The 15759-nt window shown below is 43.6% G+C and overlaps 2 protein-coding genes across 6 annotated transcripts; both read right to left on the reverse strand.

Moving 5' to 3' along the window:
- Nucleotides 1-156: 156 nt before the first annotated feature.
- pdha1b (pyruvate dehydrogenase E1 subunit alpha 1b) lies at nucleotides 157-7358 on the reverse strand. 4 transcript variants are annotated; one of them, XM_034571744.1, is made up of 14 exons: nucleotides 7204-7353; nucleotides 6009-6029; nucleotides 5200-5346; nucleotides 4437-4502; nucleotides 4160-4333; nucleotides 3656-3782; nucleotides 3470-3561; nucleotides 3252-3344; nucleotides 2539-2694; nucleotides 2083-2154; nucleotides 1861-1928; nucleotides 1543-1651; nucleotides 1069-1234; nucleotides 157-1016 (listed from the first exon to the last, which is right to left on the reverse strand). In XM_034571744.1, the coding sequence occupies exons 1-13, from the start codon at nucleotides 7261-7263 to the stop codon at nucleotides 1070-1072; spliced, it is 1350 nt and encodes a 449-aa protein (XP_034427635.1). In that variant the 5' UTR covers nucleotides 7264-7353; the 3' UTR covers nucleotides 157-1016; nucleotide 1069. The 4 variants fall into 4 exon arrangements, with proteins under 4 accessions (XP_034427635.1, XP_034427637.1, XP_034427638.1 ...); XM_034571746.1 differs by lacking the exon at nucleotides 5200-5346 and having other exon boundaries at nucleotides 157-1234; nucleotides 7204-7352; XM_034571745.1 differs by lacking the exons at nucleotides 157-1016; nucleotides 6009-6029 and having other exon boundaries at nucleotides 1023-1234; nucleotides 7204-7352.
- A 763-nt stretch (nucleotides 7359-8121) lies between these two features.
- acot9.1 (acyl-CoA thioesterase 9, tandem duplicate 1) lies at nucleotides 8122-15244 on the reverse strand. 2 transcript variants are annotated; one of them, XM_034571750.1, is made up of 16 exons: nucleotides 15018-15244; nucleotides 13520-13614; nucleotides 13007-13033; nucleotides 12391-12436; nucleotides 11812-11982; nucleotides 11644-11681; nucleotides 11439-11522; nucleotides 10731-10834; nucleotides 10573-10646; nucleotides 10351-10418; nucleotides 10153-10264; nucleotides 9892-9982; nucleotides 9506-9591; nucleotides 9312-9399; nucleotides 8958-9108; nucleotides 8122-8713 (listed from the first exon to the last, which is right to left on the reverse strand). In XM_034571750.1, the coding sequence occupies exons 1-16, from the start codon at nucleotides 15029-15031 to the stop codon at nucleotides 8658-8660; spliced, it is 1305 nt and encodes a 434-aa protein (XP_034427641.1). In that variant the 5' UTR covers nucleotides 15032-15244; the 3' UTR covers nucleotides 8122-8657. The 2 variants fall into 2 exon arrangements, with proteins under 2 accessions (XP_034427641.1, XP_034427642.1); XM_034571751.1 differs by lacking the exon at nucleotides 13007-13033 and having other exon boundaries at nucleotides 15018-15215.
- Nucleotides 15245-15759: the final 515 nt, after the last annotated feature.

A 15759-nucleotide genomic window follows, 5' to 3' on the forward strand; every position in this document is an offset into this window, starting at 1 on the left:
TTCATAACCTGAACTCTATTACTTCTTATAGTAAATATATCTCAGTAGGTCAGCTGTACATACATTTTAAAAATTCAAGAGGACAATCAAGTTATTTTACTTGTTGTAGCGGCTGATATTAATATGTACAAAAGAAATTGAGACGTTTCCACTCAGTACTTTTTTAACATATTTATTTCACAGTCTTTCAGTTCATCAAACTCATCCATGGTCAAGTAAAGCTTCATATCTGTTCCTGGTTATTACAATAAACATTGTGAGGAACTTGAAACCAGAAAGAAAATGCATTTTCTTCTGCTCAGTTTTAAAACAGTCACATTCCCCCCAAATAAAGTGCAACATAAATATCTACTGGCACCAAGTGCTTTTCTTTACATGGAGGAAAGACGGGTCTTCAAACCACAGACTCTTAAAACGCATGTCCTGAAACAGAAAATATATTGTAGTGCATATAAGAGGAATAAATACAAGCTGACGTCAGTGCTCAACAATAATTTAAATTTTCCTAAAACTCATTCAACTCAATAAATACATCTTTAAACTCATGGCTCTTCTTGTCCTGTGCGGTTTTTAAAAACAGTAAAATGACTTTAAAAAGAGAAAAAGACAGATGGAGTATTAGATTCGTTTCTGAACATTTACAAGCCAGGCAGCTAAAGATGCTGGATACACACAGAGGGAATATGTAACAGATATATATCACATTGACAAAACTAAAGTTCAAAACGTAAAGCGTAACTTCTGTGCGTATACTAGCCCAGCCCCTGCAGTATTTAATATCTGTGTAGTCACCTTTAAAAGTACACACAGTGCACTAAGAACATCTTTCAAATCTTAAATATTTCTATGTAAAACTCAAAAATAAACAACACTGAGGTTTCAGGTCCCATTAAGGTGCGGAATGCTGAGATCTAAGGTGGAGGGCGGGGGTGCTGAATGTTTCTCTGCAGTGCCTAGTTTAGCACTGGGAGGAGGTTTTACCCCTGAAGGTCAGAGGGGGGGGGGGGGGGGGGGGGGGGGGGGGGGGGGGGGGGGGGGGGGGGGGGGGGGGGGGGGGGGGGGGGGGAGTCTAGCTGATGGACTTGAGTTTGGACCAGGGGTGCGTCCCGCGGACCTCCAGGGGGGGGCTGTTGTAGAAGATGTGGTTGCAGAGCTCCTCCAGTGGCGGCTCTGGGTCTGACGTGGCGAACTGAGCTGCGTCCTCCACCTCCTTCCGGATCGCTATGTCAATTTCCTGACAAGAGATAAATTCAGTATCAACTCTACACCTCAGGTACTTTCCTGTTTTGGGGAGAAGTTGCTGTGGTTAAGGAAAGATTTCTATTTTGATTAAATGTCAGTGTGAAAGTGTAATTTATTAAAACAAAACATCTTTAAACTGAGCCAGTGTCTGAAAACACAGCTTCATAAGGCTGGAGTCACTGTCAGCTGATATTTTACTGCGAGATCAGATCGTTGATGGAAAAAGATATTTCGTCAACGAACAATTCTCTGATATATTCATTTTCCAACATAAATTAACATTCCATAGAATATTCTCACCTTGAACTCCTCTGCAGACGCCATGTTGTTGGTGAGCATGCGCTCTTTCAACATGGAGATGGGGTCACTCTTACTGCGAACCTCCTGGATCTCGTCACGAGTGCGGTAGCTGCACAAGGTGACAGGACAGTTAGAATAAAGGACCCAGCTCTCGTTTATCACCAACAGGAACCATGAAGAAATGACTGGAGGGAAATTAATGTCTCATCTCTACACCTGAAGTTGAACCAGAGGCTGAAATTAAACTCAAGAAATGTATCCAGAGGGAAATAATAAACAGCTTAGGAGCGACAGGTCACCGAGTCAGATATAACCCACCTGACCCCAGGGTCACTCATGCTGTGTCCATGGTAACGGTAGGTCTGCAGCTCCATGATGATGGGACCCTGAAACACAACAGGACATTTCTGAAGACTTCATCCTTTCAAAAAACTCCTTTAACTGTCAAAGTAGAGAGGATCTATCCAGAGCTAGAAATAAAAGGGACGACTGAAGCCCTGGTTTATCATCACTACTCTCAAAGCTGGACGTTCATCCCACCTTTCCAGACCTGCAGTGATCTGCAGCGAACTTGGTGGCCTCTCTGACACACAGGACATCCATCCCATCCACCTACGAGGAGAAGAAACAAACATCACAGGACATCAGGGAAGAAACTAAAGTTTCCACGAAGTTTCATAATAAACGAGCAGCCAGAGGCTCCTGTGAATGGTTTGTGTGCAGTATCATACATGAGCATCAGATAGCTAGGTGCATGCTCACACCTGCAACTGCCAGGACGGCTGGTCCGCCTCCTGTTCTAGTCTAGGTCCAGACAGGCCAGCTGCAGCGTACGGCCGACAGACACGCTGCAGCTTCTGCCCCAGGACCCCCACGTTTAGCCGGTGTCAAAGAACAACAGTGAGCGTTTATTCTAACTTCAGAGCTGCCTAAATAAAATTAAAACATCCACGCTGCTTCTCCTGCAGCTTCACATGTGTCGTGTTTGAATCTCACTCTGATTCCTGGTATGAAGTCTCCTCTCTTGTAGTAGTCGGTGCTGGCTGCAGCTCTCTCCACCGACGTGCCCATGCCGTACTTGTTGTTCTCGCAGACGAAAATACACGGCAGCTTCCACAAGGACGCCATGTTGAACGTCTCGAAGATCTGGCCCTGATTGAACCAGAGCGGACGGGAGCAGGGATTCAGCAGCGTGTCCATATTATTAAAAGGTTAAGTGAGTTTTAACATTCAAATGAATCTTTAACTTGATCTCTAAATAGAAAGTAAATATTGAGTCGTCTCCCTGAATAATTTCAGTGTGAAGGACAGAAACTAACTAACATCTACTTAATAAATGTATCTGCATTTATGTTGTTTAATACGATTTTACAGAACAAACTACGCAGAAATGACGTGCACTTTATAGTTATGTATAGTAAAGTTTAGGGTTTAAGTCTCAATTTCATTTCTATGTCATATGACGTCTTAGGTCTTGTATATCCGTATACAAAAGTTTTACTCAAGGTCAGTATTGGCTCTACTCTTGTTACCACTTTAACATGCAGTCTGTCTGAATGTTATTTGGCTGTGGTATATACAAACAAATTACAATACAAAACCCTAAAAGTATTAAAACATAAATCTTTTTAATTTTTAGGGATGTTCCTTCAATCCTAAAATACAAAAATAGTTTGTGTATTTGAAAGTTAGGCCTCTGCTCATCTTACCTGATTGGCTGCTCCATCTCCATAGAGCGTGACACAGACCTGATTGTTGCCTTGGTACTGACAGGCCAGAGCGATGCCGGCTCCCAGAGGAACCTGGACGACATCACAGCAGAGTCAGAAGAATTATGATGTCAGAGCAGGCGCCACAGAACCAGGAGAGCATCAGACAATCTGGCACTAGATGCGTGTCTGTACATGCTGCTTGTGCGTCGTGCTACCTGAGCTCCCACGATGCCGTTGCCTCCGTAGAAATGTGGAGCGTACATGTGCATTGAACCGCCTTTGCCTTTGGCCACGCCTCCTTTACGACCTGAGGAGAAACGAAGAAATGTGACGTGTAGAACCACGTCAGGCGTTCGATCAACCCACACAAATTCAGATGAATTCATGAAGCACTTCCTCACCTGTGAGCTCTGCCAGGATCTCTTTAACGGCCACACCGCGGGTGTACGTGTACCCGTGGGCGCGGTAGGCTGTGATCAGATGATCAGAGGGCGTGACGGCTGCCTCGATGCCTGCGGCACACGCTTCCTGTGAGGACACGGACCTTATGACATGTAGTAGAGCATTCTATCAGTTCTGCTAAGTTGTTTTCACCCCCATTAGTTAGAAAGATTAAACAACAACTACAGGTTCCCACAAAACTTTGCTTTTTATTTCAGTACCAGTTAAAGCCCAATTTATATCATGTACAATCACGTTTTTCTTGTTTGTGTGTCTCTGTATGTTTTTCCCAAAGATCCTTTTCTGGTGAATGTCTAAGTAACCATTAGATTCTCATGTCAAACTTTACAAGAGCATTTTTCTGTTCAGCAATTGTTTCGCAGATTTAATTAAAAGTGAACAGAGCGACAGCGAAGTTACATCGAAGCACAAAAGACGACCGAGTGTAATCTGCGTGTTCGTACCTGTCCATCGTACAGGTGACAGAAGCCTCTGATGATCTTCTGCTTGTACAACTGGTCGGCTTTGAGCTCCATGCGTCTCACAGTCTGCATGGTGCGGTAATACTGCAGACCCTGCTCCCGAGTCAGCTCCGCCCTCACCGGGGGACCCTCCTCCAGACGGTGCAGGTCGCATTTCTACTCAAGACGACAGTGAGGAAGAAACAAATCTTTAGCAGCTTCTTCAAAATGTGCATAAAACCAGAAGTTACAAAGATGCTGATGTGATGTTTCACTGCACCTTGATGTCAAAGGTCGCCTGAGTGGTCAAGTCAGCGAAGGAGCGTGAGACCACAACTCGGGCACCCTGGTGGACAAGAGGACACACAAAACATTAAATCAAGTACACAAATACATCACTGCAGCATTACAAAGTTGAATTAAAAGGACACAAGTCTTCCACACAGACAGACAGAGCCTCTTCACAGCAGCTGCAGGGTTAGTGGGTGTAGAGAGGCAGAGGATCGGGGGGGAGGGTCCAGTGGTTTACAGTGGACAAGAACTCAACTCCAACTGTGATGTGTGACGGTCAGTAACTGGGAGGAAGAGTAAAACCAGTCAAATCTTCAGCTGTGGTTTTTAAATCTCATTTAATCCTCCAATACTGGGTTGAATGGTAAAAATATTTATAGAGAGACGGTTTAATTCACATGCCGTCTGAGAAAAGTCCAAATTGCTACCAACTTGCAAGTCAACACATCTTAACAAAAATATAATAGATTCACAGCGTGAGATTGTTATTCATGAAAACAAGTGTTAGTTGCAGTCCGAGTTCTTCAGTTAATCTGTGATACCGGCTAAAAAAGGTTTCACCCTCAGACATCTTCATTTAGTGAATTCACACATTTCAGGAGGAAAAGAAAAAAGGGACAAAGACCGAATCACAGAGAGACAGAGAGAACAGAGGCAATAATCTAATCTTAAAGAGGTTATTTTCCTTTAATTCAGAATTTCTTCCCCAGCCCTGTTAGTGATCAGACAGAGGATGCTGGTCGTGTTCTTACTGGTGGGTCGCTCTGGGGGCTAACTAACTGATCCACAGGCGCTCTAGTACTGACTGGTGGTGGTTTGGCTGGTTGCCGCCGGGTCTTTGCCAAGTCGGGCGACGACGGCGAGGTTAGACTGACGTACTCTGACAGGTCAATCAGCAACTGGGGAACACAGGAGCCAATCAGAGCAGAGCCAGGGGAGCTCGACAGAGTGAACAAGACGAGGAGACGTCGACAGGGGAAACAGCAGAAGCAGCAGCTACATGGAGACCGGACACATGGGGACACATGGGGACACATGGTCCAACAGTGTCTACGCGTCAGCTGATACTTCAGGAGCGGCACAACATCTTAACACTTATCAGATCTGTTCTAAAAACATAAAACATTGAGTCACAAGTTTTAGATTCAAATCATAACAAAATAACATATAGATGAGGAAATTAACATCTGCATCCCAACACATATATATTCTGAACTTCATATTTGTTAAACATGTTAAGAGGGAATGAAAGAGGAAACATTCCTCCTGTTCAAAGTAACTGAACCATCAAACTCATTTTTAAGCTTAAAGAATTGCTTGGTGTTGCTTGAAATGAAATCCAAAGACTAAAAACTCTGACCTGCTTCAACCTATAAAAGATGGACAGGTTGCACTGTGGGTAACTGGAAACTCTTCATAAGATCTCATGTTATTTAGAGTGAAATCTTTCAGCGGCACCATTTTGTCCAGTCTAGAGAAGCTCCTTGGGAACCAACAGAACGGGGAGGACGTGTAGGATGAGGCCTACAGACAAACATCAGCAGAGCGACGAGCTGCTTACCTCCGACACTGTCTGAGCTCCCTAGGGTGAGGGGGGGAGGGGGGGGAGGAGGGAGAGAAGCCAGACATAAATAGGGATTGTTGTGAGTGTGTGTAATGTGTGCGAGAGTGAATACACAGGGAGAGGAAGCAGGAGGGAAGGAGCGACAGCGCAACACAAAGCTGAACCACAACAGAGTCTCTACAGGCATGAGGAAATCGAGTTTCACAATCTATGAAATGTGTCAATAACTGAATGATGATGAAAACAGAGTCAGACATTAGTGCCTGAAACACACGAGTTCCATAATGATCTGAACTCGTGTGTGATGGATTGTTTCTGTTGCCTGTGGAGACACTGATGTCACAGACACATGCTGCCAGCGCTCAGGCTTTTTCTATCCAACTACACATTGAGCAAAGAAAATACAGATTCACAATATCTGCTAATAATCCACTTTCATCTGCGGCTCACTGACGGTCCTTTGTCTCACTGAACATGCAAACACATGCAGCAATAAGAAGCATCGTGCATCTTTAAATGAAGCTTTCACATGTATTATTCTGCTACTACAAGAAAAGCATCGCTGCCAAATAGAGAAATAAGTTGTCTGTTCGATAACTTGAAGTGATGCAACAAGTAGAAACCAACTTTAACCTTGTCAGTAAAGTCAATGTATTGATTCCTCAGTTAAACTACATTGAATTTATAATTTCTGCATGTGAGAAAGACTGTTTGAACATATTATTTAGTAAATGTAATATTGTAATATTAAAGTACTGTCTGTTTGATCCCTTGAAGTGATGCAACAAGTAGAAACCAACTTTAACCTCGTCAGTAAAGTCAATGTATTGATGCCTGGGTTGAATTTAAAAGCAGATATCGATCAGCATTTGTATTTCCCTGCGTGGGGAGGCCAAACCACCACAGACACAACCACAGACAACCACAGACACACAAACACGTGTTAGATTTCAGGCATGTCCGCCTCCACACTTAACCCGGGTCGTTTCCAGCCTTTTACCCGCTTAACAACATGCGAAACCAAAACGTTTAACAAGCGGCAAACCAGCGAGGCACATGCTAATGTTACGTGTTAGCCACGTTAGCCGCTCACAAGGTCAGCGCGAGGCCCAACGAGGCTAACCGTGGCTTAGCACGGACCGGCTCGGCTCAGAACCGGCCTCCAGCGCAACGTTAACCCGGGACCACTCACCACATTCCTGCCAGTGATGCGACAAAGAGCGTTGGAGATGATGGTCAACATGGTTTTCATGCTACTGCGCGAACACGGAGGATTAACCAGCGGCGGCTGCGAGCTGCTAAATACCCTGTTACTGTCCGTCCGGGAAAGGAGTCCGGGGAGCACGGGGCCCAGCACAGCATTGGTTCCGCCTAGCTTTTATAGTGCTCCCACAGCTGAACCGCCTTTTTTTTTTTTAAAACCACAAATTAAAATGTATTTAATACTAAAGAAAAGCTGCTTTATAGAATTTAAAATATAATCTGATCAAGGCCCAGAGTGAAGCACTGATTAATGTAGATAAAATGTGAGAGGATGCTGATCTAATCTATTTAAATATAATAACAATAACAGTCCGAATTTATTATACCATTGCTTTCCCTATAATATCTATATATTTTATTCATATATGTATTTCTACATCATTTTTCGTTTAATTTCTTGCATTCATTTTTTTCTGTTCATTTATATATTTTTCAATTTACTTAAATAATTATTCCTCGATGTATTTAAATATTCTTTACTCTCAAAATCTATTACCAGACTCAATTCATTTGTGATTTTATTCCTTCATTTCTTTATTGTTTCTTCATGAATTTACACCGTTATTAATATTTATGCCCACGTTAACTGTATTTATAGATCAAAAATGTCAATTAATATGCTATACACATTTTATTTACATATTTATATCAACATTTTTTACCTTATATATGTGTACATGTGTTTGAAAATGTATATATTTCCAAATATCAACCTGTTTTGATGATAATGATGGATCAGTGCTGGTCTGTTGCAGTGAGAAGTAATAATATAATAAGTAAGTAACAATAAACAATAACATCTTCCAGTAATCACTTGCATTAGAATGTGATGAAAACAACAAAGTCCAGATAAATAAAAATGTATTTATTGTATTTGTAAGGCAAAGAATATATGATGCCAACATTCCTCTGGCAGCAATCTGACACATTCAGGATCAAGCTCCTCGTTCCATATAAAAAAAAAAGCAGAGTAAAGGAGTGTTATACAGTCGGCAACAGTGGAATATAAAATATAACATATTGTGGTATAAATCCATGCACATAGTGAATATATGAGGTTACAACAAGGTCAGGAAGCTCAACGTTTGCTTCAAGTTCTCCGGTCCTGCTGAGACGCTGTAAACTCTGGTCGTGACACAAAACACCAAAAATCATTTAAAACGCTGCTGTGCTCCAAACCACCACAACAAAGAATGTAACAGGAATCAGATACAGCGACCATCTGGGTTGTGAAAAATAAATGAGCTAGTCGTGATATACAGTATGACTGAAGTAAACGGAATTATCTGCAGACACACACACACACACACACACACACACTCTCGTACACACTCGCTTGTCAGACGCTGAAAGGCTTTGGCAGGAAGTTCTGAACGTGATCCCTCAGCCCTCCACTGTTTGGTTAAAGTGTCTCTTTCCGTCCAGGTACAACATCGACTCTGTCAGACAAGAACAAAACATCAGCATCAAAATCAGCTTCTTATGAAAGAAAAATGGATCAGAAACGACTGTTTATCTTTTTATTCATGTAGCTGAAGCAGAGAGGATTTCTCTGAAGCTGGTATTTGATGCGAGTTACAAATGTTGTGGTGACTCGATTTTCAGTTGAAGTTGCGCGCGTGTGTGTGTGTGTGTGTGTGTGTGTGTGTGTGTGTGTGTGTGTGTGTGTGTGTGTGTGTTTACCTCCATATGTCTTTGGGATGATGCTGGGGACGTCACGGTCGGAAACAAAGGTGAAGTGGAAGACGTTGGTGGTGTTGTGCTGGCGGGTGAGCGGGTCGAACACCTCGCTGTGAACTCTGACCTGGATGTACATCCCCTGTGTGTAACACACCTGAAACACACAAAGCCGCTGGTGTTAACAATTACTGCCTGGCAGAAACATTCACACACACACACACACACACACACACACACACACACACACACACACACACACACACACACACACACACACACACACACACACACACACACACACACACACACACACACACACACACACACACACACACTCTCTCTCTCTCTCTCTCCAACCTGTGATGAGAGCAGCAGCAAAGAGCCGATATCCACAGGTTTCTGGAACAGGATATCATCAACAGCCACCAGACGTGGTCGACATCCTCTGCCGCACAGCAGGAGAGATGATGTCACTTGGTTTGTCAATTAGCACCAAACAAAGATCCTATGATTATCGTTCTAATCATCAAGCACGACTATCGCTCTCTCACCCGTAGGAGCAGGCGTTGGCCCAACCCAGCTCGTACGCTTTTCTCATCAGAAAACCTCCGAATATCCTGTTGAAGATGTTCCTCTCCTGCTCAGATCAAAATACACACACAAAACAACAGACTTAAGATCCACGACCTGTTTATACTGTAAACAACGGGCGTGAGTTACAGACACGACCTCAACGACAGGGCCTTTCGTTTTCAAAGATGAGGGGGGGGTTGAAGATGAAGAGAAGTAGCCCTGGAGAAAACCTTTGAGACTTGTGTGTGATAGATCTTGAATCTCGCTCATGATAGATTCACATTTTAACTGTAACATCAGTGTAGAAACATCAAGCCTCAGACGTTGTCTCGGTCTTTATTTTCCAGATGTTCCTTCCTCTCACCTGAGGGTGGCAGATCTCCAGTCCTTTTAGTTTGGCGTCTTCCATCCACACCGAGTTCGGAGGCAGAACCCTGCTGCTGAAACTGACCGTCCTGCAGGAGAAGACGCACAGAAAAAGTACATATAAAGTATAATTACACATTTTAAACAAATATGATTCCACTAGTTTCTAAATACCCTCGTCTAGGTCATGGCTCTTCAGAAGGAACCTAAAGGGATTGTTGTGGAGCGTATGTATAAAGTCATTGTATCTCAGCCGTACTTTGTGTCCAGGGTGTTGAGGAACAGGCCGTGCACGATCTTCCTCTCCTCATCTGTGGGAGCAACCTTCAGCAACGATGCTGTGCTCAGCTCCACTCGGCGCGATTTATTAGCTGGAAGCACAAACAATTCAGAGAAGAGAAGGACAGGAAAGTTCACAGTATATCATTTTCACCAAGGTAATAAAATCACGCCGTACCTTCTCCTTCCTGGAAAATCATGTCCTCCTCTGATCCCGCAGGCTTCAGTGGATTTACAAACGCTGCCCTGAAATTCAGCACAGAGAACGGGAGTAGAGGGAGGAACGAGTCTCAAGGTGGTTTTCGCTGTGTCTCACCCCAGAAAATTATTTAGTCAGATTGTCTCCGAGATGTTTGTGAAAAGTTTGGTCAGTGGACGAGTTTCATCCTGTGGTTCTTACCTCTTGTTCTCTGGGTCCCGAGCCACCATGACAAACGTGGCGTCCAGAACCGGGGAATAAGCTCCATCATGGTACTGGAGGAAGAGACAGAGTCACTTTAAGAGACACATTCTTATTCCTCTATACGTCTGTGCTGCAGGCAGGTTGAAGGTGTCCACCTGTGACATGTGCATCTTGGCTTCAATAGACGTCTTTCCCACCCAGGTTACATGACCAGTGAACTTGATGTCGCAGTCAGGATAGATGACGTGCTGCCTCATGTCTGACCAACAGAGGAAAAATACATTAATATGCCTTTAACATGGAACCACAGAGACAACTCTGACTTTTTCAATAAACAGTTTTGATTTTAAAAACGTCCTTCACAGTTTCCTCGGGTCTGAGGTGACGCCTTAAAATGTCCAGAGTCCAGATCCCAAAAATATTTATCTCACAAATATTAAACTAAGGAAATCTGTTACTTCAGACGAGAGTCAAACAAAATCATGTTTTTTATTATTATTTGAGGACTAAAATTCAAACTGAGCCAAAACACAAGAGGTTATAGGAGAAGAAAAAGCTAAAACAATCCATTGATCAACCGAAGATGAAACTCACTGATTAATTGCTTTGGTCTTTTTTTAAGGAAGCATGACAGAAAGGTTCTAGTGTCTCAGTGAGAGCGTTCACTGGTTTTCTTTCTATTACATTAAACTGAATATCTGTGGGTCTGGATGTTGGTCTTCTCTTTGTCTTTCTTTCCACTATATTCTGACATTTTATAGACCGGAAATCTCCTGGCAGATTAATAAAGACGACTGAGAGCCAAACTAACAACCAGGATCAAACTGTGGTGCGATCCAACACGAACTGAGAAACACTCGTACCTATTTTGTCCACCAGAGCTGTGACGATAGACAGAGGAGACCTCTTCAGTACCGGGTTGTAGGTGTGGGAGTAAGATATGAGGACTGAGGAGGGAAACAGGAAAGACAATGTTCTGGCGTCTGATTGAGTTACATATAATGGTATTGTAATATATAATATAATGGTATTGTAATATATAATATAATGGTATTCTTCATACGACACCTGCTAAACTGTCCAAGTCCTCCAGGATTCTACCAAACCTGAGAAGAAACAGACGATGATTTAGAGACGGGAAAAATGCTGTCATGGTTATTTGTAAGTGGAGATAAGAGGACAGAGTAAGTGTGCGTGTGCGTGTGTGCGTGTTTATGTGCACGTGTTTGTGCACACCTGACAGTGTTGTGGAAGGTCAGGTATTTCTCTCGGAGCTGTGGCTCGGAGCCCAGAGGCAGGTGAACCTCCAGGTAGCTGTCCTTCATGGTCTTTGCTGGAAGGTCCTGCTGAGACTTTGCCAACATGGACGACAGCGACACTCGCTCCGTCATGGCGTGCTGGTGGTCGCTGTGGAGGTGATCAGAAATCACATTTCCTTTTATATAAAGACCTTAAAGATACACTCCCTGGTAAATAATAAGTTAATGTGTTGTGTTAAATGAAAGGTTTAGAAAAACTGAAATATTTAAAGTTAAAAATGTAAGATTAACAGTAACATATGTATAAAGAAGAAGAACGTGTGTAACATAAATATTCAAAGTTTGTAAATGAAGTGTAAAGTTCCTCTTATCTTATTATACATTTTACCTTTCATTTTCTTTTTAAATATAGAATTCATTAACTGAAATGAAGTGATTCAGTCTGAGTGGATTTTGTGTAATGCTGCTCACAATCAAACAATCGAACGCGGGTGAAAACATAACCTCCTTGGAGACGGTAACTAAACAGCTGAAAAACATGGCTCTGCTTCAGTACCTCCAGTTGGTGGAAGCTCCTACGATTTCTCTCAGCCTGTTTCGCACTGAAAACACAGAAGAATCAGTCAGAACTTGTGCGTCTGTGGATTTTCTGTGTCATATTGTGAGACAATATAACACAACACAGAGACGAGAGGTGGTCAGATGGGGAAAAATATCTTGTTGGAACCAGCTGCAACAAAATACTAATCTCAGCGGCACAGAGGAAGAAAACAGACGTCACCCACTAAGGCTGAAGGGAGAGATTAGCTCGACTGTGGAGCAGAGAGAGATCGTTAGTCCCAGAGTCAGACCTGGTGCACAGTGAAAAGCTGCTCTACGAGAAACAAGGTGGGCGGCAGGTAAAAGAAAATGGACGCTCAGTCAGTGGAGAAACATGCAAAGGTACTGATGACGTCATAAAGGGTCACAGCCAATGACATCACAACAGGTGAAGCTTAAAGTAAACGTGGGGCAGTGAGGGACAAGGTCTCGAGAACCACTCATCCACAACACGCGAAGAAAATCAAAAGGACAGACGGACGGACAGAAAGACAGACATTCCTCAATAAATTAGTAGGATTAGAAGCAGATTGACAGGTGGTTAAGATTTGTCTGAGTTTACCAACACACACCGTTCGACACGTGTAAAAGTGGATTTCCTGCGGAGAAACAAACAGGATTAAACAACATGTGGGGTGAAAGGTCAGGGGGACAAGGAGAGAAACCGATTTGGGATTCAGTCACACAGACGTTAAAAACTGCACCATTTTACTACATTTAGCAGAGATCACGCAGGAAACCAGTGTTGGTTGACCAGCATTTTACACTTTACACTTATAGATAAAAAAACATGATACGGTTGGAGTTGGGATCAACATCCTGCATGAAGCCTGAGGGAAACTGTGCCGTCGATCAGGAACTACAGAACTACAAGGAACACAGGACACACACAAGCTGTGCAAAATTAAAAAGAGAATTAAAATATGTAATTTGATCGCTGATACTCAGATGTTAGATGTGAAAACAACATGTTGAACAAAGAGAAACATCACAAATAACAACAAATAGTCATTTATTCTGTATGTAAACCATTAAAATACATATTAAATAAATAATCAGTCAATTCAAACAGGCTGACGTCTTACCCTCAGCCATGTCCGGCGCTCTGCCCCCCTGCGACACCCCCCCCGTGCAGAGAGACCTGGTCGTCAAGGAGGCGGCCGAGCGGAGCAGCAGGAACCTGCGGACAACACACAAACCAGAAAACCGTTCACCATCGGCACAGATGGAAGAAAATCATACATGAGGGGGATCATTTCATGCTCAACAGTCAACGTTGCATGTATGATCAAATGTACATGTGGACTAGATCTTTAAAAACCCATCTTGCAGATCAGAAAATCTTCTCGTTGTGCAGATCCTCTCCTCTTTTCAGAGAACAAACAAAACCCAGGATGACCTCAAAGATGAAGGAGTCCAGATTCCCCCACACTCGTCTTCCTCTTCTAATTATAACTGTTAAATCGGATCTGTCCACAGTGAACAGCTGAGCTGACCGAGCGACACTCACCAGGTCACCAGAGCTCTCAGTCATCAACACAGGACACAGTAACATGTCCTCATGTCGGGGGTCGTTTCCATTTAACAACACAAAACATTCCGTCTTTACAAGGCACAAGTCGCTCCATCCTTCATTTCTCATTTATTGTATTGTACTTGTATCTCATGGTTGTACTCGTATCTCATGGTTGTACTCGTATCCCATGGTTGTACTCGTATCCCATGGTTGTACTCGTATCCCATGGTTGTACTCGTATCACATGGTCGTACTCGTATCCCATGGTCGTACTCGTATCCCATGGTCGTACTCGTATCTCATGGTCGTACTCGTATCCCATGGTCGTACTCGTATCCCATGGTCGTACTCGTATCCCATGGTCGTACTCGTATCTCATGGTCGTACTCGTATCTCATGGTCGTACTCGTATCCCATGGTCGTACTCGTATCTCATGGTCGTACTCGTATCTCATGGTCGTACTCGTATCTCATGGTCGTACTCGTATCACATGGTCTTACATGGTTGTACTCGTATCACATGGTTGTACTCGTATCACATGGTTGTACTCGTATCTCATGGTTGTACTCGTATCCCATGGTTGTACTCGTATCTCATGGTTGTACTCGTATCTCATGGTTGTACTCGTATCACATGGTTGTACTCGTATCACATGGTTGTACTTGTATCACATGGTTGTACTCGTATCACATGGTTTTACTTGTATCTCATGGTTGTACTTGTATCTCATGGTTGTACTTGTATCACATGGTTGTACTTGTATCTCATGGTTGTACTTGTATCACATGGTTGTACTATTACCGGTGAGACAGTATACATGCTGGATCTTGATTGTGACAGAGGACACACACCCTCTGTGTCAACACTCCCCCCCCCCCCCCCCCTGTTGGGACCTGGCTATTCCCAGGTGTGGCTGTTCTCCTCATCTCCTCATATTAAAAGTAATAACAGATAAGTGACGGCCACGCGCCGGAGGAAACATCTGTCAGGAGAGATTCATGAGCAGGGTTAGCATCGTTAGCTGCTCTGTGGGTATGCTAGCAGTTAGCTCGGGCTTTCCACTGACCTGGGGGAGAACATGTTGAGTCCGCGGTGACAGAGATACAGCTTCCGGTGTCCGGAGGAAGAAGAAGAGCGTCAGAAACAAAGATGGGAAACACAGGAATTCTCTGGAAACGAGGAGTCAGAGCCACGACCTGTTTATTCAGAGTCTGAGGAGTCCACACTTCCGCCTTGAGTCCAGGCCCCGCCCACTACACGATGACCTCACACGCACCGTTTCATGAGAGGGACTTTGATTCCCTGAGTTCAGTCTGTCAGGCTTCTTCTTCTTCTTCCCTGAGTTCAGTCTGTCAGGCTTCTTCTTCTTCTTCCCTGAGTTCAGTCTGTCAGGCTTCTTCTTCTTCCCTGAGTTCAGTCTGTCAGGCTTCTTCTTCTTCTTCCCTGAGTTCAGTCTGTCAGGCTTCTTCTTCTTCTTCCCTGAGTTCAGTCTGTCAGGCTTCTTCTTCTTCTTCCCTGAGTTCAGTCTGTCAGGCTTCTTCTTCTTCTTCCCTGAGTTCAGTCTGTCAGGCTTCTTCTTCTTCTTCCCTGAGTTCAGTCTGTCAGGCTTCCTCTTCTTCTTCCCTGAGTTCAGTCTGTCAGGCTTCTTCTTATTCTTCCCTGAGTTCAGTCTGTCAGGCTTCCTCTTCTTCCCTGAGTTCAGTCTGTCAGGCTTCCTCTTCTTCCCTGAGTTCAGTCTGTCAGGCTTCTTCTTCTTCCCTGAGTTCAGTCTGTCAGGCTTCCTCTTCTTCTTCCCTGAGTTCAGTCTG

Source organism: Hippoglossus hippoglossus, chromosome 20 (genome assembly GCF_009819705.1).
Source record: "Hippoglossus hippoglossus isolate fHipHip1 chromosome 20, fHipHip1.pri, whole genome shotgun sequence".
NCBI classification, from domain to species: Eukaryota; Metazoa; Chordata; class Actinopteri; order Pleuronectiformes; family Pleuronectidae; genus Hippoglossus; species Hippoglossus hippoglossus.